This window comes from Palaemon carinicauda, chromosome 36 (assembly GCF_036898095.1).
Source record: "Palaemon carinicauda isolate YSFRI2023 chromosome 36, ASM3689809v2, whole genome shotgun sequence".
Lineage (NCBI taxonomy): Eukaryota > Metazoa > Arthropoda > Malacostraca > Decapoda > Palaemonidae > Palaemon > Palaemon carinicauda.
In genome coordinates this window covers 75,424,813-75,452,120 of record NC_090760.1, presented here as the reverse complement: position 1 = coordinate 75,452,120, position 27,308 = coordinate 75,424,813, and the positions used below count along the sequence as shown (strand labels likewise).

At 34.4% G+C, this 27,308-nt stretch overlaps 1 protein-coding gene across 1 annotated transcript in view; it reads left to right on the top strand.

Annotated features, from left to right (window-relative positions):
- The window catches only part of LOC137628917 (potassium channel subfamily T member 2-like), a 671,513-nt gene that overhangs the window by 543,471 nt on the left and 100,734 nt on the right, over positions 1–27,308 (top strand). The window contains 7 exon segments of the mRNA XM_068360201.1: positions 6,603–6,752; positions 8,435–8,724; positions 9,103–9,138; positions 16,551–16,712; positions 19,760–19,906; positions 22,099–22,252; positions 26,259–26,364. Coding sequence (XP_068216302.1) covers positions 6,603–6,752; positions 8,435–8,724; positions 9,103–9,138; positions 16,551–16,712; positions 19,760–19,906; positions 22,099–22,252; positions 26,259–26,364 — 1,045 coding nt within the window.

Below are 27,308 nucleotides of genomic sequence, written 5' to 3'. Positions count from 1 at the left end.
TTATTCAATTAGAATTAGACATTATAATTAGAAGTATCATCTAGTCATTCGGAAGTAGATGTTTAACGTAATTCAACAACTGCTTTGAGATTAATATTTCAAGCAATTCTCATATTAACGCCAAGTGTGATCTGAATTCCCGTTAATTATAAAATTATCACATACCATTTTTGTTTAAAGATTTATATTATTATCATGATTACTATCATTCCGAAATTAGAATTGATGATTGTCAATTCCAGTTATGAAGAGTATTAGTTTCTTCTTTTGTGAATTATGCTTTTTAATTTCTTATTAGATAGTATCGATGTATATCAGCGGACATTATGAATTGCATTGTTGTTATTTTCGTGTAATTTTAAGATGTAACAGATATATTTCAGTGCCAAATGTTATTGATGTATGCCAGCTGTAATTACGATTTTTTTTTCGTGTATTTTTTGTTATTGACGTGTGCCAGCTCGAGTCACGAGTGTTGCTCTTGTATTTTTTTCCAATTATTGATGTATGCCAGCTCTAATTAGGAATTTTATTGGTGTGTTATTTGTTATTGAGGTATGCCAGCTCTAATTATGAATGTTACTGGTGTATATTTTGTTACTGATGTATATCAGTTCTAATTACAAATGTTACTCGCATATATTTTGTTAATGATGTATGGGGGCTCTAATTACGGATGTTATTGGTGTACTTGTTTTTATTGATGTATGGCAGCTCTAATTACGAATGGTATTTGTGTATTTGTTGTTATTGATGTATGCCAGCTCTAATTACAAATGTTATTTGCGGATTTTGTTGTTATTGATGTATGTCAGCTGTAATTACAAATGTTATACGTGTATATTTTGTTATTAATGTATGACAGCTCTAACTTTGAATGTTAGTTTTGTACTTTTTGTTATTGGTGTATGGCAGCTCTAACTAGGAATGTTAATCGTATACATTTTGTTATTGGTGTATGCCAGCTTCAATTATGAATGTGAGTCGTGTACTTTTTGTTATTGGTGTAAGCCAGCTCTAATTATGAATGTTAGTAGTGTACTTTCTGTTATTGGTGTATGCCAGCTCTAATTATGAATGTTAGTCGTGTACTCTTTGTTATTGGTGTATGCCAGCTCTAATTATGAATGTTAGTAGTGTACTTTCTGTTATCGTTGTATGCCAGCTTCAATTATGAATGTGAGTCGTGTACTTTTTGTTATTGGTGTATGCCAGCTCTAATTATGAATGTTAGTCGTGTACTCTTTGTTATCGGTGTATGCCAGCTCTAATTATGAATGTTAGTCGTGTACTCTTTGTTATCGGTGTATGCCAGCTCTAATTATGAATGTTAGTCGTGTACTCTTTGTTATCGGTGTATGCCAGCTTTAATTATGAATGTTAGTCGTGTACTCTTTGTTATTGGTGTATGCCAGCTCTAATTATGAATGTTAGTGGAGTACTTTCTGTTATCGTTGTATGCCAGCTCTAATTATGAATGTTAGTAGTGTACTTTCTGTTATCGTTGTATGCCAGCTCTAATTATGAATGTTAGTAGTGTACTTTCTGTTATTGGTGTATGCCAGCTCTAATTATGAATGTTAGTCGTGTACTCTTTGTTATTGGTGTATGCCAGCTCTAATTATGAATGTTAGTAGTGTACTTTCTGTTATCGTTGTATGCCAGCTTCAATTATGAATGTGAGTCGTGTACTTTTTGTTATTGGTGTATGCCAGCTCTAATTATGAATGTTAGTCGTGTACTCTTTGTTATCGGTGTATGCCAGCTCTAATTATGAATGTTAGTCGTGTACTCTTTGTTATCGGTGTATGCCAGCTCTAATTATGAATGTTAGTCGTGTACTCTTTGTTATCGGTGTATGCCAGCTCTAATTATGAATGTTAGTCGTGTACTCTTTGTTATTGGTGTATGCCAGCTCTAATTATGAATGTTAGTGGAGTACTTTCTGTTATCGTTGTATGCCAGCTCTAATTATGAATGTTAGTCGTGTACTCTTTGTTATCGGTGTATGCCAGCTCTAATTATGAATGTTAGTCGTGTACTCTTTGTTATTGGTGTATGCCAGCTCTAATTATGAATGTTAGTAGTGTACTTTCTGTTATCGTTATATGCTAGCTCTAATTATGAATGTTAGTCGTGTACTCTTTTTTATTGGTGTATGCCAGCTCTAATTATGAATGTTAGTCGTGTAGTACTCTTTGTTATTGGTGTATGCCAGCTCTAATTATGAATGTTAGTAGTGTACTTTATGTTATCGTTGTATGCCAGCTCTAATTATGAATGTTAGTCGTGTACTCTTTGTTATTGGTGTATGCCAGCTCTAATTATGAATGTTAGTAGTGTACTCTTTGTTATTGGTGTATGCCAGCTCTAATTATGAATGTTAGTAGTGTACTTTCTGTTATCCTTGTATGCCAGCTCTAATTATGAATGTTAGTCGTGTACTCTTTGTTATTGGTGTATGCCAGCTCTAATTATGAATGTTAGTCGTGTACTCTTTGTTATCGTTGTATGCCAGCTCTAATTATGAATGTTAGTCGTGTACTCTTTGTTATTGGTGTATGCCAGCTCTAATTATGAATGTTAGTCGTGTACTCTTTGTTATTGGTGTATGCCAGCTCTAATTATGAATGTTAGTAGTGTACTCTTTGTTATTGGTGTATGCCAGCTCTAATTATGAATGTTAGTCGTGTACTTTCTGTTATCGTTGTATGCCAGCTCTAATTATGAATGTTAGTCGTGTACTCTTTGTTATTGGTGTATGCCAGCTCTAATTATGAATGTTAGTCGTGTACTCTTTGTTATTGGTGTATGCCAGCTCTAATTATGAATGTTAGTAGTGTACTTTCTGTTATCGTTATATGCCAGCTCTAATTATGAATGTTAGTCGTGTACTCTTTGTTATTGGTGTATGCCAGCTCTAATTATGAATGTTAGTCGTGTACTCTTTGTTATTGGTGTATGCCAGCTCTAATTATGAATGTTAGTCGTGTACTCTTTGTTATTGGTGTATGCCAGCTCTAATTATGAATGTTAGTAGTGTACTTTCTGTTATCGTTGTATGCCAGCTCTAATTATGAATGTTAGTCGTGTACTCTTTGTTATTGGTGTATGCCAGCTCTAATTATGAATGTTAGTAGTGTACTTTCTGTTATCGTTGTATGCCAGCTCTAAATACGAATGTTATTCGTATATTTTTTTTCATTGATGTATGTTGGCTCCAATTACAAATGCTATACGTGTATATTTTATTAACGTATGCCAGCTGTAATTACGAATGTTACTCGTGTATATTTAGTTTTTGATGTATGCCAGTTCTAATTACAAATGTTTCTCGGGTATTTTCTTTGTTGATATATGCCAGCTCTAATTACGAATTTTATTCGTGTATTATTTTAAGTTACTGATGTATGCCAGCTCTAATTACGTATTTTGCTCGTGTATTTATTGATGTATATATGCCATTTCTAATTACGAATGTCACTACGTTACTCGTGCATTGTGTAATTGCCGATTTATGCAGCTGTAACTACGAATGTTACTTGTATATTTTTTGTTATTGATTTCTAATTATGAATGTTTGCTCGTGTATCTCTCAATTATCAATGTATGCCATTTCTAATTACGAATGGTGTTGTTGTAGTAATGTTTCTGTGTTATTTTTAGCAGTGTTAAATGTTGGAATCAATACTCTTTTTGTTTTTTTTTGTATTTTCTCTACTTACTACAATGAGTATTTGAGTCATGTTGCAATTCACTGACGATTACCAATTGCTCTTTGCAAGACAAAACGTCCGTTTTACTGTCCCTTCAAAGGCATATGGCAAGACATGGAACTTTCTCGAAGATCTTTATCCTCAGTTTGATAAAGCTATTGAATATATTCTCTGAGACAAATCAGCCGGACATACAAATAAAAATAGGCACATTTATATATACAGTATATATATATATATATATATATATATATATATATATATATATATATATATATATATGTATATTGCATATTCAGGAAATGGAAAGGTGTATGGCCCATTGCTTTTAAGGAGGTTAACTTGCTGTTGGTGAGACATCTGTGTAATAACTTGAAGCAGGTAAATATTATATATATATATATATATATATATATATATATATATATATATATATATATATATATGTATATATATATATATATATATATATATATATTTAATTATACTGTGAGTTCAATTATGTCAAGAATTAGACGAAAGTCTTGTCCCCAACCAAGTCAATTCACCTAATCTTTTGTGCCTATAATACATATTTTATGATAATCAAATGTCAGCTGTTATCATTTATGCATATACATATTTGGATAACATGTATCTTTACAGTATATGTGTATACACCTGTATGCGTAAAAATCACAGGGAAACGTGATGCTCAGATGCAAAAGAACCACAGGGAAAATAAAATAGGAAATATGAGATTAAGTCCTGACTAGTTTCGTGATATTTCCTCTCTGAAGAAATATGATGAAACTAATTAGGACTTGATCTAATATTTTATATTATATTTTCCTTGTGGTTCTTTTGCATACACCTGTGTATATATATATATATATATATATATATATATATATATATATATATGTATATATATGTATATTTGTATATGTATGTATATATATACCTGTGTATATATATATATATATATATATATATATATACATATATATATATATATATATATATATATGTATATATATATATATATATATATGTATATTTGTATATGTATGTATATATATACCTGTGTATATATATATATATATATATATATATATATACATATATATATGTATATATATGTATATTTGTATATGTATGTATATATATACCTGTGTATATATATATATATATATACATATATATATATATATATATATATATGTATATATATATATATATATATATATATATGTATATTTGTATATGTATGTATATATATACCTGTGTATATATATATATATATATATATATATACATATATATATATATATATATATATATATATATATATATATATATATATATATATATATATATATATATATACACAGGTATATCTACTTTAATGCGATGGCTCCACAACTCTGCGTTTACAAATTCATACACGCTGATAGTAAAACAGGTATCATGGAATTGATTGTATGCAAGGTATTGAAAACTAAAGTTATATAAAAGTTTTTGTCACTACGTAAAAACCTCAGTTTATAAGCATCATCACTATAGTACCTTTTTGTAAAAGTATGGAAGGGTTTGGATGCGTTATAGCTATGAGAATAATAAGTCTTGAAGTGTTTTTTTAGGGTGAACGTGCATTGCAGAGTTTCATAACTTTAGAGATGATAATTTCATCCTAGCCTTTATATTTAGGGCAACATGATTAGAAGAAACGACTAGAGCACTCGGTTGTTCTTAATTCCCTTGTAACTTGGATTGCTCTTCATTATTTTTATCAATTATATTGATATTGCAGGGTATTTTATGTTATTCCTATTTCCTTTGTTTTGTTATCCATTAATCAGTACATATATATATATATATATATATATATATATATATATATATTATATATATATATATTATATATATATATATATATATATATATATATATATATATATATATGTTGATAGATTTTTCCTAGTCTAAGTGATGTAACTTGTGAAAAAAGTGAAACTAACCGTGCGAAGACCTCCCACATGTCCGCTGTGAAACTTCCAAAGGGAAAAGAATGCATCTCGACGGAATCTTGCCATGTGTCCTTTGTAGGGGAGTATCCATACGTTCAACTAACCACCCGGAATAATTGGAGCCATTTTCTACTTGCCATGGCTTCGCCTTCCCATTTTCTATACCCTCCCTCCAGCATAGAACCGTCTAGCTAGTTTTGGTATGCTTAAGCTACTTGACAGCTATTGTTAATGCTATTTTGTTGTCATTTTTTTTCCTAAATATACTAAGCTGCATCTTTTCTGTGCCTTAATTTGTGGCTTCTTTTTACTCAGGCATGGTAATTACACCTCTTCATGGTCTCCTGCTTCTTCAGCAGAATCGCTGTCCAGGTAACCTTTGTTCTTGAAGCGTCTATAATTTAAAAGAAAAAAAAAGTAATCCAGTGCACTCCACCTTCATCCCTGTATTGAACCATAGGTCTTACAAGAGCAGGAGGGCTTATTCTCCATCTGATTAAATTACTATTACTGCTACTAATACTACTACTACTCTTACTATTACTTCTTCTACCTCTTCTTTTTCCCTACATTGCTTGATTGCTAAAAAATAAAGTCATTTACTCTGTAGGAGGCATCCTCCTACCCAACCAGCCACTGTCTGACTCAAACGCTCATTTGTGACCTGTATGAATGACATCTTAATCACCTGTTAGCCCCTGTACAGATAAATAATGATTTGTGATCTACCTTGCTCTGCCCTAAAAAGTGCATCCACCAGAACCAAGTAAGCATCAAGTTTCTCTAGGAGCCATCGCACCCATTTTGTTTCCATGACTTAAAACTATAACGCGTTACACAGACATACCTGGAATTTTACCATTTTCATCTTTTCCAGGGAGGGCCAGACGTCGCAAGAGGACTGGCACCGGCTTTACGGCAAGTGCTCGGGGAACGAAATCTATCACATCAAGCTTGGGGATTCAAGATTTTTTGGAGAATATGAAGGCAAAAGTTTTACTTACGCCAGTTTCCATTCGCACAGAAAGTAAGTCTTCAATGCTTCCTTTGCAGATGTCCACTGTCATTTCACTATTCGTATCTGCAGGAACGAACTCCTTCTCGAGGTAGTAAAGATTAATAGTAGCAGCATCAAAAGCTTACATTTATTTGCTTCTAAAGAACTTTTATTGTTCACTTTTCTGTATTAAATTGAAAGCAACAATAATTTGTTGACATCTGTCTAACCCCATTGGAAGCAATAGGTTTATGTTAACAATAGTAATACGTGTAGTGGTAGGGGTTATAATACTAAGACCATTAATACAGTAGTAGGATATGAATGTTAGTGAAATATCAGAGCGTTTTTGAATTGCTAATTTTTCATATAGTAAATTACTTAAATTCTTCGGTACAGTTTATTTTCATTGAAAGTACAAAATATCTCCATTTGATTACAATAACAGTAGATTTGTAGTTAAAGGAAGGTATAGTCAATTTACTAGGCAAATGAAATATAACATTCAACAAATTTGGAATATTGCCATACCTTGGAAAAATTATTAAAGCATTGGAGATTGATTTTTTTTTCTTTTATAAGAAATATGATAGAAAATTTGATTTATGAAGAATAAGAGACAAATAAACAAAATATAACTTATTCATCAAGAAACCCAAACAACCAAAGTTAAGGCATAGCAAAATTATGCAATATGAGACAATTGCTTAATTGTTTTGTCATGTCACGAAGCAGTTAATGTTTAATTAGGAAAATGAATTAGGAAATAAAACATGTATGAGAAAATAGATGCAAAACATTGTTTAATTACTGCAATAGAACAATGCAGGATCGTTAGAGTAAAGGTTCAATTATCCTTTGAAAATTAACAATTTCTTCTTGGGAAAATAGGAGAAAAATTAGTCGATTTGTACTTCTGGGAGTGATCAAGTTAAACTCAGTTGCATCTTTTCTCTCCTTTCAATAAGAGGTTGGATTGAATAATTGATTTCATGTACCTTAAAGAATATTTCAAAGGAAAAGAGGACCCAATTCATGTTCTTTGAAGGAATAACATTGAACTTATTCCTAGAGGAAGATTTCACACAAGAAAATCGAGCATCCTCTTTTCGAATATTCTGAGAGAGAAAGTCCGCTTGACCTATCAAGGAAATGAGTTACATGAAATCTCTTCTTAAGACAAGAATAGATATTTGTATTATTTATAGGATGCCAGATTGGTAAAACAACTCTATATCCTTTGAAGGAGAAGAAAGAGAAGATCAATGTGTATTGTCATTAAATTCGAGATGTTATAAGGTCGATTATTTTTTATAACTAGTGGAACTTATGGTACTGTCAGCTTCTTCTGGTATATTTCATGTCTATTAACCTTTAAGAAGCATCATGACATCTGTTTCCTAAAATTTGCCAGAACGATTGGCATTTCAGATTTTCAAATTTGCAGAGTCTGTGAAATTTCAACTTGAAATTTGGCAGAGCCCTTGTCATTTCAATTGCTAAAATTTGTCAGAGTCCTTGACATTTCAACTGATAAAATGTGTCAGAGTCCTTGACATTTCAACTGATAAAATTTGTCAGAGTCCTTGACATTTCAACTGATAAAATTTGGCAGAGCCCTTGTCATTTTAATTGCTAAAATTTGTCAGAGTCCTTGACATTTCAACTGATAAAATTTGTCAGAGTCCTTGACATTTCAATTGTATCGACAGATACGGCGTTGCCCTTGTGGGAGTACGGCCCGCTGAGCTCCCAGAATTCTACGAAGACACCATCTTGCTCAACCCTGGACCCAGACACATCATGAAGAAAACCGACATCTGCTTCTACATGAGCATAACCAAAGAAGAGAACAGTGCCTTTGTTGTTGGAACCAACACTGGTCCCAGCAATAGCAGTAGTCAGGAAGGAAAAGTGGACGAAGGAGACACTACTTCCCCCAAGGATGTAGAGAAAGGAGTGAATGCAGAGGAGAGGGAGGAAAGGCCCAAACCGAGATCAGGTAAGGCGAAGTGTTTAACGCCCTTCATCTAAGAAATGTTTTTAGCCCATCTTTTTTTGCAAGGGTATTTTTTTCATCTTCTTGATTAAATACTAACTTCCACTGTAGAAAATAAAACTGCATTTTTTTTTCCTATCGCTTTTAAGTCTTCCTTAAAATCCAAGTGTTGTCTGTTGCCTCCTCTTAGTGACTGTTTGACCTTTTTCCCTTAATAAAGGAAATTCAATCATCTAAAGCTTTTTGTTGATGTTCTATTCCCTCCAACTACTGTACATTCAAGGGAAAGCAATAAAAAAAAATGGCGTTCATGAAGGGTGTCAGTTAGAGCTTATTCATTTCTTCTAGACAATTACAGTTGGTTACTTTCTTGACTTGTAGGCCGAAGATGTGTCCTGCTGAAGTTACGACGCAACGGTATGGACGGAAAAAGCCTTGCCCTTACAACAGCCTTGTACATGTCCCTTCTAGCTTTTCTTAACAGATAATTACCTTAGAGGATGTGATAGGAATTGTTTTTGCAATATTTTTCCAGACCCAACTGATTTTTCCGATTAGATTTCCAGAGATCCCAAATTCCCGTAAAGAAATCATGTTTGTTACCATATCCCTCCCCATTGTGTCGCAGTGTCACTATTATTTGTAGTAGAGCTGTCAAGTAGGTGTAACTGCGGTGTTGTACAATAGTCAATGTTAGGTTACAGTCCCACCCCTCAATGGTACAGTCTTAGTGATGAGGCAGTCAGTAAGGCTGCTCCCTTTCGAAGGGTATTGCCAGAGATAGAAAGTGCATCCATGCCAACACCAGCAGATTTCATCTGTGTTTGTGTGTTCTGTGGCAGGCAGCTCCTCAGCACACCCTCTCACGCCGCCTCCAAGGGCCGAGACACTGCAGCCAGAACGTAATGCCCATAAAGGTTTCATTGTCACGAGTCGTTCCATCTTAGACTCTAGCAATGAAATCATGAGGGTTGTGGCTTAGTGTTAATCTTAGTGAAGGGCTTCTAAATGGAGACACCTTTAGAGCAGTGGTTCCCAATCATGTCAGAGCCCAGAATACTCTCTTTTCATGTTAAAAACAGCACTGTTCCCATTAAATGTCATAATTTACAGACGAGATTGACCCGAAGCTCGTTCCAACGTACCGGCAATTTTGCCGTAACCTTTTTGTGTACATCCCTTATACCTCCACTCTTTTGTGATAATTCATGTTAGTCAAGTTTATGCATCCAGCCAAAACCACCCCTGCCCTCCCTGACTTCATTGGGCTGATACTACTCTGTGGTTGAGAACCATTTGTTATTAGAGCATGGCATTGAAGTTGCACCTGTTCCTGCTTTCCTCACTGTTGATCTGTCATCACTTTTTCCTTCATGTTTCTCAAGAGACTCCTCTTCAGTGCTCTGTGAAGAGTGTATCTTCAGTGCTCTATCGAGTGTGTCTCTTCAGTGCTGTATGGAGAGTCTCTCTTCAGTGCTGTGTGGAGAGTGTCTCTTCAGTGCTGTGTGGAGAGCGTCTCTTCGGTGCTGTGTGGAGAATGTCTCTTCAGTGCTCTGTGGAGAGTGTCTCTTCGGTGCTCTGTGGTGAGTCTCTCTTCAGTGCTGTGCAGAGAGTCTCTCTTCAGTGCTGTGTGGAGACCGTCTCTTCGGTGCTGTGTGGAGAGTGTCTCTTCAGTGCTGTGTGGAGAGTGTTTCTTCATTGCTTTGTGGAGAATGTCTCTTCAGTGCTCTGTGGAGAGCGTCTCTTCAGTGCTGTGTGGAGAGTGTCTCTTCAGTGCGGTGTGGAGAGTGTCTCTTCAGTGCTCTGTGGAGAGCGTCTCTTCAGTGCTCTGTGGAGAGCGTCTCTTCAGTGCTGTGTGGAGAGTGTCTCTTCAGTGCGGTGTGGAGAGTGTCTCTTCAGTGCTCTGTGGAGAGCGTCTCGTCAGTGCTGTGTGGAGAGTGTCTCGTCAGTGCTGTGTGGAGAGTGTCTCTTCAGTGCTCTGTGGAGAATGTCTCTCAATGCTCTGTGGAGAATGTATCTCCAGTGCTCTGTGGAGAGCGTCTCTTCAGTGCTCTGTGGAGTATGTCTCTTCAGTGCTCTGTGGAGAGTGTATCTTCAGTGCTCTGTGGAGTATCTCTTCAGTGCTCTGTGGAGTGTGTCTCTTCAGTGCTCTGTGGAGAGCATCTCTTCAGTGTTCTGTGGAGAGTGTCTCTTCAGTGCCGTGTGGAGAGTGTCTCTTCGCCGTTCAACTTCTCATGGAAATGTACACGTCCCCTTGTATCCCACGTCATTCCTTTTTCTGTAATATGACACTAGATTGATTTAGTATACATCATGTTCCCCTTACAGGATGATATAGCATGTTAATACATGCCTTTTGAATAGAATCATATATTATCCATTAATGAAACTCTACTTCACAATGAGATCAAACCCTGGACTCTTCAAGTGAAAGGCAAGAAAGCTGACAATCAGACTAAACCTTGCTGTTCACTTGGGCGTCTAGGGATCGATCCTAATGTAAGAAGAAATTTACTTCTACTACACATGATTTTATGGGTTGATTCCCATCATTGTCTATTAATATTGCATTTATAAAATATCATTTGAGCACTCTTGTACTTTATCCTTGGAAAGTTGATAATGTAAATATATAAATTTCTTTAGAAAAAAAAAACATAATTTTTAAAAATTTATAATATTTCCCCATCCACTTAATCCTAACTTTGAAGCCGTGTACATTAAGGAAGTAATCTACATTAAAGATATTTGCAACTCTTCACTGCCCTGTTCACACAACCACAACTGCTATGAAAGTTTTAATGAGCATTTGAAGTGTGTGCACATTTAGTGAAACACCAACTGTATAGTATTGTTATTGTTGAATTACATGGACTCCATTATCTTATGTAGTCTTATGTATATTTGTTGTGTTTGGTGCAGTAGAAAAAGGGAATAGTTTGGTAGTTTGTGTTTGACACGTAGGCTCTAAGCTGGAAAATCTTGAGCTACACGCTTTTACCTCCGCGGAGTCAGTAGGTACTGCACTAGATTTCGAAAAGCACCGGGGATGTGCACTTTGATTTTGATAGATATCTAATTTGGATGTTACTTTTTGCTGGAAAAATGTAGTTTTTAGAAATTATTCTAGTCTTAGAAGTAAGTCATTCATTTACATTAACTACCTGGATCTGTTACACAGTCACTTTACAGTATATTCTCTTTTATTACACTGTGTATTACATTGTGAATCATAATACATTATATCCTGAAAATTACTAAAGTATGCTCTTGAAAATTTTGAAGTATGTTAATGTCTATAAGCTATCCTTTTTATACAGTTCTGCATCCCTAATTATATTGATAACATGCAAAGTTATAACTAGACTTTAAATGATTAGCTTCCTTGATTTTCACAGAATTGATGAATGATATCAAGATGAAAAGGATTGCAATACAGACAATTATTTGAGGATTTGATCAAGAAATTAATTCTGAAGGATCTGTAATTTATATTCTAGAAAAAGTTTCAACATAATAATGTACCCCTGAGAAATAATAGTTTAGAATTTTTTTATACTTTTGCGGTGTTTCATGTCCTCTGGCATTCTTCAGGACTACAGGTTCTGTGTTCAGTCCAAGGAAGAAAGTTTTACTTCTTTTAAAGTAATCTCATCCTGAGGACTATCAAAATTTACCTCCTGTTTATCTTACATCTGTTTATATATTCTGTTGCTGTTCTATTTTTATGTATATTTATATGATAGATCCAGAATTTTAAGCTATGAATAAGAAAAAAGACGATTATATTAAAACTAGCTGGCGTAATCTTCTTTAATTTAGGTTTCTTGTTATGGGCGAATTTTAGGAAAAGATAAATGTATATATTAGGATGAAATCAAATTGGGAGACTATCTGGGTGCTTTATCAAGATTCGCATAAAAAACGTTGATAAAAAAATTATCTTATTGACTGAATTAGATCATTGTGACTATAGTTATGGTGGCAGCAGAGATTCCGGCCGAAATAAGCCACACCCCCTAATGGTGTCATAGCCGATCATGGTGTCTCCCGTGTTAACAGCAGCCACAATACATCCCCTTAAAGTAATTAAAAGTTAGTATAGTTTGAAATTTTTAAGGGTATTACATCTATTGTGAGCGCTGCTAACGTGGGAGCCAACATGATTGACTATGACGTCATCGAGGGGTGGGGCTTATTTCGCCTGTAACCTTTGCGGCAACCATAAGCTGGATGAAGTCCATGACGTGCTCTTTAACAGTTCTATCATTTTGTAATCTTTCAAGGTCACTTGTTATTTACAGAATTGCTACTATGTAGGACCATTGTCTATCTGTCTTTGAAGGCAATATCAGTTTCTTTGAATTTTCCTGTAGTGAAAGAGAGTTTGAATTTCCAGATGTGTAAGTGAATCTTGAAGATCTCGAAATGTGTGATTGAAAGATGTGGTATAAACTTAAGAAATCCCCAAGACAAGGGGAAGTCTTAGTGTTGGTTATGAAGTCTTTGAATGACTTTTAGAGCAAAAAAAAAAATCTTAAAATTTGTTGAAGAAACAAGGATTCTGTAAAAGCTGTTTTTATAGAAAGGGTGTTATAAGAATGCCTCAGATTTGTTACACATTTCAGAGCAATGATTTAATTTAAAGTTTAAAGATATTCCAATACAATGCTACTGGAGGTTTTAAGATATCCCCTACTTTTTACTACTTGCCATAGAATCATTTCGTTACTGCTGTCCCAAGTCATTGGAGGATAAACATAAAGTTTTGTATGCACTGTATGGACTAACTAGAGTACTGGTTTGCACCAGGTTAGAAATTGATTTATACCAGCTATTAAATTGGTTTGCACATACTGAAATATTAGTATGTACCAGATAAAACATTTCATTTCTGTTCTCCCAAGCACTGAAGGAAGAACGTTAAACTTTTGAATGATGTACCCTATGGACCAGCTAAAGTACTGGTTGGTACCAGGCTAGATGCTGCTTTATACCAATTAATACATTGGTTTGCACATGCTGATATACTAGTACATACCAGCCAAATCATTTCGTTACTGCTGCCCCAAGCAATGAAGGGTGAACGTTAAATTCTAGATGTGCCATATAAACCAGCTAGATTATTGGTACGCACTGGTTTATACCAGGTAATACATTGATGTGCACATGCTGAAATATCAGCACATACCAGCTAGAAATAAAAAAAAAGCATTACTGTGTACTAGCCAAAATAATGATTGATACTAGCTAACATATTAGTTTGATAATGATTTCCACATTATCAATAATACTGGAGGATCTGAAAGTTTAAGAATATCGAAATCAAAATTGAGAAATTCACACAATGTCAGTTTTTTAGTATCTGGAAGCGATCTGAAAACCCTACAATGTAGGGTTAATCTTAGGGAATGTTTGTTGACTAAAATTCAATCGCTGTTGTAAGATATGAAGTTCGAGTATTGAATCATTTTTGTAGCTTTGTAAATCCTCTGATATTCATGAGGCTGAGGAAATGTTTTTTTTTTCAGCATTGAACCTACCACCAACAAAGTCTTACTTTTTTGTATTGCCTTCCATAATCTATATTAAATTATTTTACATATCTATTCTCCTGATACATTCTTTTTTTCTGTAGAATGTAAGTAAAAACCAATACGATTTTTTGCTTCAAGAGCTGTTAACTTTTGGGTATTCAGTTATCTGTGATGCAGTAATATGATTTCAGGAGATGGAAAACCTGTATTACCTGTTTCAGATCTTCAGAGACTTTTATCTTTGTGAAGGATCATTTTTGTCTTTTTTTCTGTTGAGTATTAAAGCTTCATAGATATATATGGGATGGCAACTTTGTAATACATTTGTGACATCAAACACAAAAAAATGTAAAAGGTTTTCATTATTTGTTGGGTTTTTCCTCGCCAGAAATAACGACAATCTAGAATGTTATTGTCTGTCTGCAGTCTTGTTTTATAATCTCAAAACTCTCCACTAGCTAATGCAGTTTTCCTTATAAAATAAGTATTCAATATTACACATGCTTAAGTCTCGAAATGAGATCAGATATATTTCTAGTTCTTGAAAGGCATGATAAAATTTTTACAGTACTTTCAGTTATAGAAACTTTTCAAGGAATGAAAAACGTCTGGGACATTTTCGTTTAAAATTGGAAAGAGAAGACTTCTGAGAGTCGTGGCAAAGGAGTCTTGAAATATCATAACTCAAAAAGTGGAAAGATATATCTTCTAAAACTGATACAAAGAAATATCTCTAAAAGTGACGGGAAAAAGGAATTATTTAATGTTTTATCTCAAAGCTAGGATGGGAGCTGTTGAGAAAAAATAATACAAACTGGAAAGGGACGTCTGGTAAATAATAGAAGAAACTAGAAAGAAACGTTATTGGAAGCAATGGCAAAGGTCTTGAGGGATGATTTAAATGTTTAAAAGAGACTCGAAAAAACTGAGATATTTTAATAGAAACGGGGGACTTAAAGATAACGAGGCTGAGTATTCAAGAAGTGTGAATTTATATTGTAAATTTACCATAAGTGGGACTTATGGTAGATATGATAACTTAGTATTCTGCAATTGTTTTAGACCTTTTTTATTTTGATTAGACCTGTAATGCATTAAGTTAGTAATTAAGAGTTGTTTGGTACAATTTTATATATACTTTAACCATGGAGATTCTTAATTGGCTGAATTTAATTTTTAATCAAAGTTAAAATTTTTCAAGTACATGTAGTTACATATATATATATATATATATATATATATATATATATATATATATATATATATATATATATATATATGTATATATATATATGCTATGTATATGTATATACAGTATATATATATAGTATGTATATGTGTATATATATATATATATATATATATATATATATATATATATATATATATATATATATATATATATATATATATATATATATATATATGTATATACACAAGTATGTATATGAAGATTCATACATTCATTGTACATAGAGTAATGCCTACGTGTGTAATCCTGTTAAATCTTCACAAATAAAGTCTCACCTTTGCTTAAATAAATAAGATTACTTTAAATATCTTGTATCAGCCTAACCCTGCATGGCTTTTGGTGGTAGATGTAACAGTAGTAGCCGGCAAGTCTTACCGCCGGAAGTTGGGCTCTGTAACCCTCTTGACATACAACTCTGTGTCTACCACTTTTTCATACTTGTCCGTATCGACCCGAATGACTGACCTCTTCTCACTGTTCATTTCCTGCCCTTGTACACCTCACTGCTCTCCACCACACCCACTGGGGAATTTCAAATTATTGATACAAGAGTAGTTGGACTGGATCGGTCACTCCTAACTATGACTGGTCTTACAGTCTTTCTTGGGAGATAACTGCTTTTTTGTATCATGACTCCCCCCCCCCCCCAGTCAGCTCAGTTTTTGAATGCTTACATTAACTTACGCTGTGTGCAGTCCCGTTGGCACTTCATGGACTACTTTACGTATCGCCACATTTCAAAAGTACGAATTCCACAAAGGAATCTTCAAAAAAAAGTACAAATCAGCCCGCCGGATCAAATGGGTTTGGAGCGAGAGCCAGTTGTGGTATAACATGTAATTTTTCTTTAGGACGTAAAGCTTTGAGAAACGTGTTTCTTTTTTTCTAAATACTCTTATGAAATAAAGCCATGCAGGGGGTAGTTGAACTGCCCAGGGAAAGGTACCCCCTGCAGTAGCCCTGTTTCTGCAGCTGCTGCTGAGGTACCAGACCAGTGCCTCCACAAGCCACTAACCGTGACTCAGGCCTCTCCATTCCAGTATCTGTCAACGAGCTCCAGAAGAAGCTGGAGGAGGAGGTGGATCGGAGGAGGGAGAAGTGGGAGGAGGAACAAGGGAGGCATATCGCAGGGGATGAGGCGCTTATGTCCTCTACCAGAAGAAATCTCGCGCTTCAAGAAGGCGGGGGAGTAGGAGGGGAGGGTAAGTCCCTAAATGCAGGGGAAAAGGGCTTCAACCAAACGTTCATTCCTCCTTTTTTGGGGTAAAGTGTCAGGGAACGTTTTTTTTTTTTTTTTTGTGATCCTGTTTGTCTTTGTTTTTACGTTTCTTTGGTTACGTCATAATGAAAGTGGAAGATTGTTGAGTTCAAGTTGTAAGATTCGTTCCTTGTATACTCCCTAATGTATATCCCAGTTGTTAAATGTGTTTGTGTTATTGTAGGGAATGTTGACTGTCTTTAGATAAGTGTATTGTTGTTATTTTGCTGCGCTGTATTAGAAAATGTTATTTTGTTTTTAGGAATTTTTATGTTGCTTACTTTTTATAGTGATGTAACTTTCAAATGTCCTTTGTGTAGTTTCAAAAGTAGTTTTTAATTTTGATTGTAGTTTCTGTGTTGGAGTTTTAGTGGCCATTTTGTAGAACACTACTCAAAGAAGTTCTGGTCTAAATAATGTAGAACAGTAGTGCACTTTGAACTTCATTATTGCAAATGAAACAAAAATTATGTTAGGCCCCAGAATTTCCATGTAACTCATAAGTATCATCCAATATTTCATCTTAGTTAATTCCAAATGAGCCCTATAGGAGGCTTTTCATAATTACACATAAATTTTGGGTTTTTTTTGGCTAGGAATCATTGTAAGCCTTTAAAAGACTCTTCACTGATCTCTGTGTAGTAATTTGGGGCTAGAAATAAAGATCAGGTTCTTTGGACAAGGTTAAATTGAATATCTTCATATCAGTGCTCGTATGTCACTTTATAACATATGATAATGAGTACAACAGATGCCACTGGAATGGAGAAGATTGTTTGAAGATTGAAATTAGCCAATTCCAAATCCAGAACCAATACTGTACACACCTATAGCCTCAGTGAAACTATACTGATGGGTTGAAATTATGAGAATATTATTGTGGGTGGTATAATTACTTTCCAATATGGAGTTTGTATCAGATATGGAATGACAAAGAGGGTCATTTATCATTATATTTTCTTCCAAAGATAAGGTGTTCTATTTAGCATAATTGTCATCAAAAGATATATTCGGTAAATTTAAGCGCCTACTACATGTGGATACTGTGTGAGGAATATCATTCGCAGCATGTTCTGCCTGTGAAATAGAAAATCCGAGGAACCATATAGTTTTGTATGCGGTTGGGACTTTTACAATGTTTTTGTGAGCTATATATATATTTTTTTTTTAAAGTTTCTACGCAAATTCTAGAATGTACAGGTTTTGCTATGAATTCTGTAAGAGTGTATTTCATAATGCAGCCAAGAAAATTTGGTAAGTGAAGTGGTCGTGTGATTTCAAACTTTCCGCTGCAATAAAATTTTGTATTTCATACTTTTTTGTAAGTAACATCATTGTTAAGGTGGAAAAGACATCTTATGATGAATTTTAATGAAATTCGGGAAGTAAGAACAGTTTATTTTGTAAGGCTGTAATTTTTTAAAGGAAATGTACTGAAAATTTTATACTACAACTAACATTGCCAGTCTCAGACACTTTTAGCACAGATCCATATGGTACTTTGATGCAAATATTTATGTCTTACAGACAGCATAGGTGAAAACTTATATGGTATTTAACACAGACTTTAATTTAAAAATGAAAATTAGTCTCTTGATATGAATTAAAGCAACAACCAGAAATCCTGCGCGGGGAGATCAGTAAGCTTCCATAGCTATGTAGGTTTAGCTTATAGCAGGACCGGGAGCTCTCGGAGATAGAGATTGGAAAAAGGGAACTCTGATAGATAGAGAGAGGGGTATAGATGTTTATGATACTCTGGTAGGTGTAAATTTGATGTATCTATTGTCTCGAAGTTGTTGCCACCATAGCATCTTTGACACGTCCCCAGTGTAGAGGAACGCAAACTTTTGCACCTTCATACAAAACCACCAGGGAATTTCACCCCTATCAATTTTCCTTTTAGCACATCAAACCATTGTAATTTAACATAAATAGCTCTCCAGTGTCTCCCACTCAATCAATTTATCAAGACTTATCTTTTATACAGAGATGAATAGAGTTAAAACAGGAATATGTTTACCTGCAGGCTCTGAGGAAAGCTAGTTTTAAATTAACATTGGTGAATATGAACTTAATTTTCTCATTTGATTTTTGAAATGCCCTCAAGTTGTGTACAGTATGTATTTGTATTTATCCACAAGCTATACTCAGAAATACAGTTGACCATCTTTTAAACTAACAAATCATTGGTGTCTTTTAGCCGTATTCCCAAATGGCAATGGTACTTGCAATCTGTGTGGCTTCTCAATCACTGTAATACTTACGTTGCTATTAACAGCATTTTTGGCATACAGTAATACTCAACCCCTTCTACAAGACCAGACCAGAAATGCTGACAGTAAACAACATTGCACATTTTTGTTTCTTTCAAGGTAATGAAGATGGTGTTCGAAGAAGGTGTGTTTAGGACAGACATTGTTTGTAGCCTCTTGGTGCATGTTATTGCTATTTATTGATTAATTCCTAAGTTTTGGCGACACTACCTCCAAGTTCATTGGCGTCAGTTATTTCTTTTCATTTGACCCAATTTTGTACGCAGCATGACTTGTCAATCGTTTTCTTTTGCGTTCGTCATGTTTTTCCTTTTGCCGAGCCTCTCTAGAACTTAGGGCGATACCCAGACAGTCTTATATATTTGTGAAATCCCTACCTATTACTTCCCAGACTTAATTTCTTGGCTTTGATTTATCTATTCCCTAACACCTTTATTTTATATGAGATCTTTGATTCATTGCATCAGTAGATTGGTTGATTTTTTTTTTATGTAATTTCTGAAAATGGTCAATATGCATATTTGTCTATAAAACTCAGAAAATCTGTATTTTTTTCCCTTTCAATTATTTTCTTTGGAATTTGTTACCAAATGAATGTTCTGAAACTTTCATGTTAAAGTATGTAATCCATGTTATTAAAAACAGCATAGCAAGATTTTTCAATTTTGAATTATGGGGTGAAAAGGATAACTTATCTTGTTTCTCTTCCCTCCAGCATCAGTGGACTTAAGGAAAGGCCATCCTAGACACAAACTAGAGAGAGAAGACACAACCAAGTCGAATAGTCCGTCCCTAAGCGGAGGCAATTTCTTGGATGTGCCGCGGTCAGACACACTCATGAGTGTTTCTGATAAACGACCAGGTAATTTTTACGAGAAATAGACCTTACATGGTCACCTGGTCATTGAGAGTAATAATAGGCTTGATTACTCAAGTAGTGGTTATGAGAAACATTAGTTTTTATACCAAGGTAGTCATTAAAAGAGACATCAACAGTAAGGCAGAAAAACGGCAGTGAACATTAGTGACCAGATAATAATTTAGAAAATCAGAGCTCTCTAATGGCTTATTAGTTAGTAAAAAAAAGGAACTACAGTAATGTCAGGGTTTTAAGAAGTCAAGTATCAAATATTGATTGAGAGTTTTAGTGGTCTTAGATAGACATGTATAACAAAAACAGTGGTCTTAATACCAGGTACTTGGTAATGTAGTTACTAGATTAGATAAGAAACCTTGTAATCAAATAATCAAGTAGTTACCAAACTTTATCTGTTACATAGGGCACCAGCCACCCGTTGAGATACTACCGCTAGAGAGTTATGGGGTCTTTTGACTGGCCAGATAGTACTACATTGGATCCTTCTCTCTGGTTACGGTTCATTTTCCCTTTGCCCACATACACACTGAATAGTCTGGCATATTCTTTACATATTCTCCTCTATCCTCATACACCTGACAACACAGATTACCAAACAATTCTTCATCACCCAAGGGGTTACTGCACTGTAATTGTTCAGTGCCACTTTCCTCTTGGTAAGGGTAGAAGAGACTCTTTAGCTATGGTAAGCAGCTCTTCTAGGAGAAGGACACTCCAAAATCAAACCACTGTTCTCTAGTCTTGGGTAGTGCCATAGCCTCTGTACCATGGCCTTTCACTGTCTTGGGTTTGAGTTCTCTTGCTTGAGGGTACACTCGAGCACACTCTCCTATCTTATTTCTCTTCCTCTTGTTTTGTTAAAGTTTTTATAGTTTATATAGGAGATATTTATTGTTGTTACTCTTCTTAGAATATTTTATTTTCCTTTTTTCCTTTCCGCACTGAGCTATTTTCCCTGTTGGAGCCCCTGGGCTTATAGCATACTGCTTTTCCAACTAGGGTTGTAGCTTAGTAAGTAATAATAATAATAATAATAATAATTATTAATTAAAAGTTGTCGGATAGATACTTAAAAATAAAACGCTATAGGTAGCCAGACAGTTTCTAAAGAGTGGTAGCATTAATTGGTGAAGAATTTCTTCACCGATTAATTAAAAAAAATACAGGCCTGAAGTAGACGAAAAGTAATCAAACCAAAAGTCTTCAATACACTTCACTGGTTCTTGATCAACTGTCTATGTTCACTGTTCAGTGCCCTTTAATGTAAGGGTTGTTTTCCTGCTCCTATCGCACACGGAAACCCTGTACTATACAAGACTACAAGATATATTTGTTGTATATATTCGTAGGTATTTCACAGTGGATTCCACGTTAATTGTCAAATTCACAGTATCGAAGCCATTAGAAAACGAGAATGTCTTCAGCTTCAAGTCTTGCTATCTTCAGTCTCTTAGGCGTCTAGTGGATAGATGGATAGACAGCCTAATACAGTAATACAGTAATATCTTAAAGCCTTCTGTATTCAAGTTATACATCTTATGATTTAAAGTTCTGACACGTTATGGGTTATGCCTCTTTTTTTTTTTGTTGTTGTATGTCACTTTGCGATGCCAAGAATGCATAGCGATGTCATAGAACATCTTATTCTGATTTACTGTAGATGATTGATTGATTGTTTAGTCAAGTTTTAATTAGTTTTGTTTATAATTTTCAGTCATTGCCTTGTTCAAAAGTGTTCATGTGCATGAAAATGTATCTGCAAAATATCATGGTCACATATCATAAGAGCAACAGGGCAAGCGTGTTGTTATTTACTATCATTACTACTAGTTAATCTACAGCCATGGTTAGAAAAGCAGGATATTATAAGCTCAGGGGCTCCAACAGGGAAAATAGCCCAGTGAGGAAAGGAAAATAGGAAACATTGAATAGTGTGCTTGAGTGTACCCTCCTAATATTGAAAATACCTCACAGTAACTTAAATTTTTCAGTTACTAATCATCATATAATTGATCTAATATAATTAAATTAATCAAACATAATTGACTGAATCAGCAAAGTGACTCAGTTAACAATGTATGGATTAGTCGCAGGGCAACTCACAATACTGTAAACAAGGTATGAGACAGTGAAACACAGAGTAATGCGACCAACCTAGTGAGCTCTATTTATTCCAGATAACAGACGACCATCCATTCTTCCTGTACCTGACATGTTCACGGGGTCGACACTGAACATCTGCGGCCAAGAGAGGAGCAGCGAGGAGGCTTCGGGCGAGAGCGAAGACGAAGTAGATGATGTTCCCTGGAGATCGCCTTCAGAGATGATTGCGTAAGAGGCTTTCTGTTATTATTATTATTATTATTATTATTATTATTATTATAATGTTGTTGTCAATAATATTATTTATGTTGTTATAATTATAACTATTAGTGTTATTATATTTATATTCTTATTGTTATTATCATTATTTTATTATTAATAGTATTATTATCATTATTATTATTATAATGTTGTTGTTGTTGTCAATAATATTATTTCTGTTGTTATAATTATATCTATTAGTGTTATATTTATATTCTTATTGTTATTATTATTATTATTATTATTATTATTATCATTATTATTATTATTATTATTATTATTATTATCATTATTATCATTATTATTATTATTATCATCCTTAGATATAAACAGTGACAAGAAATAAAAAAAAAAATACTCATGGTTAGATATAATAATCTCCTTAATTTAAAAAAATTAATACTGATTTTATTAGACTTGTCTTCTGTTTTACTTGCTAAAACCCACAGTTTTGAATTGTTCTTTTTTATCGTTATTGTTTTGAAAAGAAATTTTGAGTTAATTACTATTAAACATATTTATTTTTCCAAGATTCATTTCATAATGGTGTCTAATATTAAACTAAGCGAAGCCGTTACAAAGACTACTCCTCTCTATTGCTACTACTGCTTGTGGCATTATTAAGAACAGTTTTTAGCTAGCAAAGTTTATAAATTGCTTATTTACGTAAACGTAAGTTAACTACACTATATATTAAGGTAACTACACTATATATTAAGTTAATTACTATATGAATTGAGTAATTTATTGCATACAATCATAAGTTAACTACACTATAAATTGAGTTATTTATTCCTTACAATCGTAAGTTAATCACACTGTAAATTGAGTAATCTATTCCATACAGTCGTAAGTTAATTACACTACAAATTGAGGCATTTATTGCATACAATCATAAGTTAATTACACTATAAATTGAGTCATTTATTCCATACATTCGTAAGTTAATTATACTATAAATTGAGTAATTCATTCCATACAATCGTAAGTTAATTACACTATAAATTGAGTCCTTTATTCCATACAATCGTAAGTTAATTAAACTATAAATTCAGTCATTTATTCCATACAACCATAAGTTAATTATATATACGCTGTAAATTGAAGTTTTTAAGATTCAATTGCTTCAGGAATAGTAAATGTTTTCCAAGGAATTTTGTTTGAATAATTTCTATTTGTTTCGTTCATTTGAAAATAGTCTTTTTTGAAGTTGAGATTTACTATAATGTAGGACAATGTTCCAAAACTGGTTTTTAGAAATAGAGGAGCCTTTGTATATCAGCGGCCAAATCCTTCCGGGTGCATTAAAAATGGACATCAACTAACCTAAACTTCCCCCCTTAACCTAACTCACAATTTGTTCTTGCCTACTTACTTAAAGGGGGGACGGGGGTGTGTTTGCTGACGCTCCCCTTACGCTGCCGTAATCATATATACAGGTGGCCGCTATCATGCATAAACCCCCAAAAACATATCTGAATATACCTTTACTTAAGCACTGGTTTGGGGGTGTATGTACGATACTGGCCACCTGTATGTATTATTATGTTAGCCCACCGTTAGGTAAGTAGGTAAGGACACGGCTTGTAGGGTAGGGTAGGGGGGGAGAGTTTAGGTTAGTTGATGTCCATTTTTAATCAATGCGTGAGGAACTGGCTGCTGATATACAAAGGCTCCCCCAGTTTGGACCTCATATCTTAATTCGGCAGTGAGGAATAACCTAAAATACCTACTCATATATATTCCTGTTTTCTTACCTCTGCCAATGAAGTTGGAGTGGAGGTTATGTTTTCACCTCTGTTTGTATGTGTGTGAACAACTTCTTGGCTACAATTTTACTCATAGAGTAGTGAAACTTTCAAGGATTAATTGTTATGTTGAGACGTGGAAGGTACAGTATTCAATTTTGGGAAGACCTAGGTCAAAGTCAAGTTTGAGAAATAGTTGCCGTGGTGGAGGTCTGTGCTCTACTGAGTGCCCCTTTAGTTCCTTTGGTTTTGGTTGCCATGACACAAGAAGACCCAGAGAACAGTTGAAAATTGTATTGAATAAAAGTCGCTTACTGTAGCCGAAAACCTCAGATCTTAACCGACTCCTAATTCTCTAATTAGGTTTAAGGTCAAAAGCTTGTGAATTGTGTGTGATTTCTTGGTTTTATTATAGTATGGGACATTATTAGTTATGATATTGAAACTCACATAATCGACTAGATCTCTTAAAAATACATTACAGTACTGTATCTTTAACCCAATATCCTATCGTTGGTGGCTATTAAAGTATTTACAGGTTTTCATTAAAGATTCCTATTTTTTCCCCTTTCTGTTTTCATCCACACCTACTTCAAGTACATCCTGGAACTTCTGTCCTAAAGTTATATTCATAACCTCTTGGTTATGTGGTTTCAATATTGGTATATACAACATAATTGAGTCCTTATTTCACTTAGGGTAGAAATTTGTTTTATTTATTTAAACTTACAATGAGAAATGGAAGCCAAATCTACGTTCGTGCAACATCAAATATTTGCCTACGCGGTTAATGAACATATCATTACATGTACTGTTTGCCAGAACATAGGAGCGAGAAGATGATGATAAATTGCGAGCAAAGGGAGAATGAGTAGTTTTATTTTGGTTGATCAATTTACCCGTAAATACGCTTAGTTAAGAAAGAGTGTGTTTGTTGTATGACAAGACACGGCTACAAATAACTTCATAGAAAATGGGATGGTCAATTCCCATTTTCTATGTGTCTGTAAGGCCTGATCTGTCATTCTACAAAGGTTCAAATGTTTCAAACTTTTTTGAAAGGCTATCAGGCAAAGACTCACTTTTTGATTTATAGTCGTTGGCCCATATACTGCCAAAAAACTACCAAGTTTCAACGAATTAGTATCAGTAACATAAAGATGACTGGTATGTTGTGTATTTTAAGGTATTTCAAATGTTTTAATGATGAAAGTAGTGGAAACTTTAGTATTTTAGCTATGTTAGTGAACCTACCATAACTCTGATAAACATTCTAAACACCATAAAATACATGACATACCAGTCTCATTTTTTTTCGTAACAATTATTGTACTGTTCTATAATTTTAACAGTTTCTTCCCTCATAACATGTGTCACTAATTGCAAACATACCCTAGAATGTACAGTTTAATGTTTTTAAATGCTGTTATGTGAAGGAAAAAGTATGGTTAATTGAAGGATGTTACTCTCTCACTTAGGTTAGACTAGGATGCATCCTATAGATTTCTTTATAACAAAAGAACAATGTTGGATACACTTGGCTATGTCATAGATATTGGGTTTGAGATTCTGACCTTCTATGTCTAATTTGCACTTGTCCTCAAAAGTACTTTTCAATTGGGGTCATAAAATGGAAGACAATTGTCATTTGGGGTCATAAAATGGAAGACATTTGTCATTTGGGGTCATAAAATGGAAGACATTTGTCATTTGGGGTCATAAAATGGAAGACATTTGTCATTTGGGGTCATAAAATGGAAGACATTTGTTATTTGGGGGTCACAAAATGGAAGACATTTGTCATTTGAGGTCATAAAATGGAAGACATTTGTCATTTGGGGTCATAAAATGGAAGACATTTGTCATTTGGGGTCATAAAATGGAAGACATTTGTCATTTGGGGTCATAAAATGGAAGACATTTGTCATTTGGGGTCATAAAATGGAAGACATTTGTCATTTGGGGTTGTAAAATAGATGACATTTGTCATTTGGGGTCATAAAATGGAAGACATGTGTCATTAGGAGTCATAAAATGGAAGACATTTGTCATTTGGGGTCATAAAATGGAAGACATTTGTCATTTGGGGTCATAAAATGGAAGACATTTGTCATTTGGGGTTGTAAAATGGAAGATATTTGTGTTAATTGGGATCATGAAGTGGGAGACATTCGCATCATTTTGGGGTCACCGACTACATATGTTGATTGTTTTTCGTCTTCCAGGATCGTGAAAGGATTCCCTCCTGTTTCCCCGTACATAGGAGTTAGTCCTACGCTGTGTTATCTTCTAAAGGAGAAGAAACCTCTTTGCTGCCTTCAGTTAGCCCAGGTAAGATGCCACTGAAGGAACGAACCTTCCTTCCCCTGCTTTCTTTTTCCGTTAACTTTGCAGTTACCGTGGTTTAGTTGAGCCTGTACAGTTCTGTATCAGACATCATGATCTGTAGTAATGTCTTTGTTTTGTTTCCTGTTGTTTACCCTAGTTTATTTAATTTGTTCCTGTATTCCTAATTGGGGAAATGATGTATAAAGACATGAAAGTCATTGTATGTTGTTCCATAGGTAAATGTAACAAAGTTTATAGATTTTTATTTTTACAAACATTTGTTAAAATTAAATAAAATCACAAATGTTTGTTCCAATTTCAAAGTTCTTGTTCATTTTGATTTTATTTTTTTCTTCACAGTTTATTTGTTCCTACATATAAACATTCAACCTGTAATGGGAGTATGAGTTGAGTGAATCTGTAACGGCCATTGATATTTTTAACAAGGTAGTAGAGGTAACTGGCTGGTTGGCAGATAGGCCCCACCCACCCAACAGGTAGCATAACCTTTATGTTGTCGTCGTCTGAGAGTACTGACATACTTTTCGACATCATCATCGAGCGGTTTTGATCTTTTGCTTTTTCTTTTACAATTTTCTGTGTTACCTGCTGTTATCCAACATATTTGTTCCTGTTGGGCATGTTTGTTGCAGTACTATCCTTGTGGGTGTGGCCATACTATGACTACTACAGTATGACCTTGACTTGAGGAAATTGTTTTTCTTTGAGAGAGAGAGAGAGAGAGAGAGAGAGAGACGTGCATGTTGAAAATAACGGAATGCGCTGCTTCCCCTTCGCCTGTTGCAGAATCCCTAAGATATCAGCCGAATCTTCTGAACCCCTGTTGAGGAAGAAGTCACCGAACATAGGATGACCAATCAGTCTGACTCTCCAGAGTCTGTCTGGTTCCTATGCAGGGTTTCATGGGAGGAGCAGCACTGTACCAA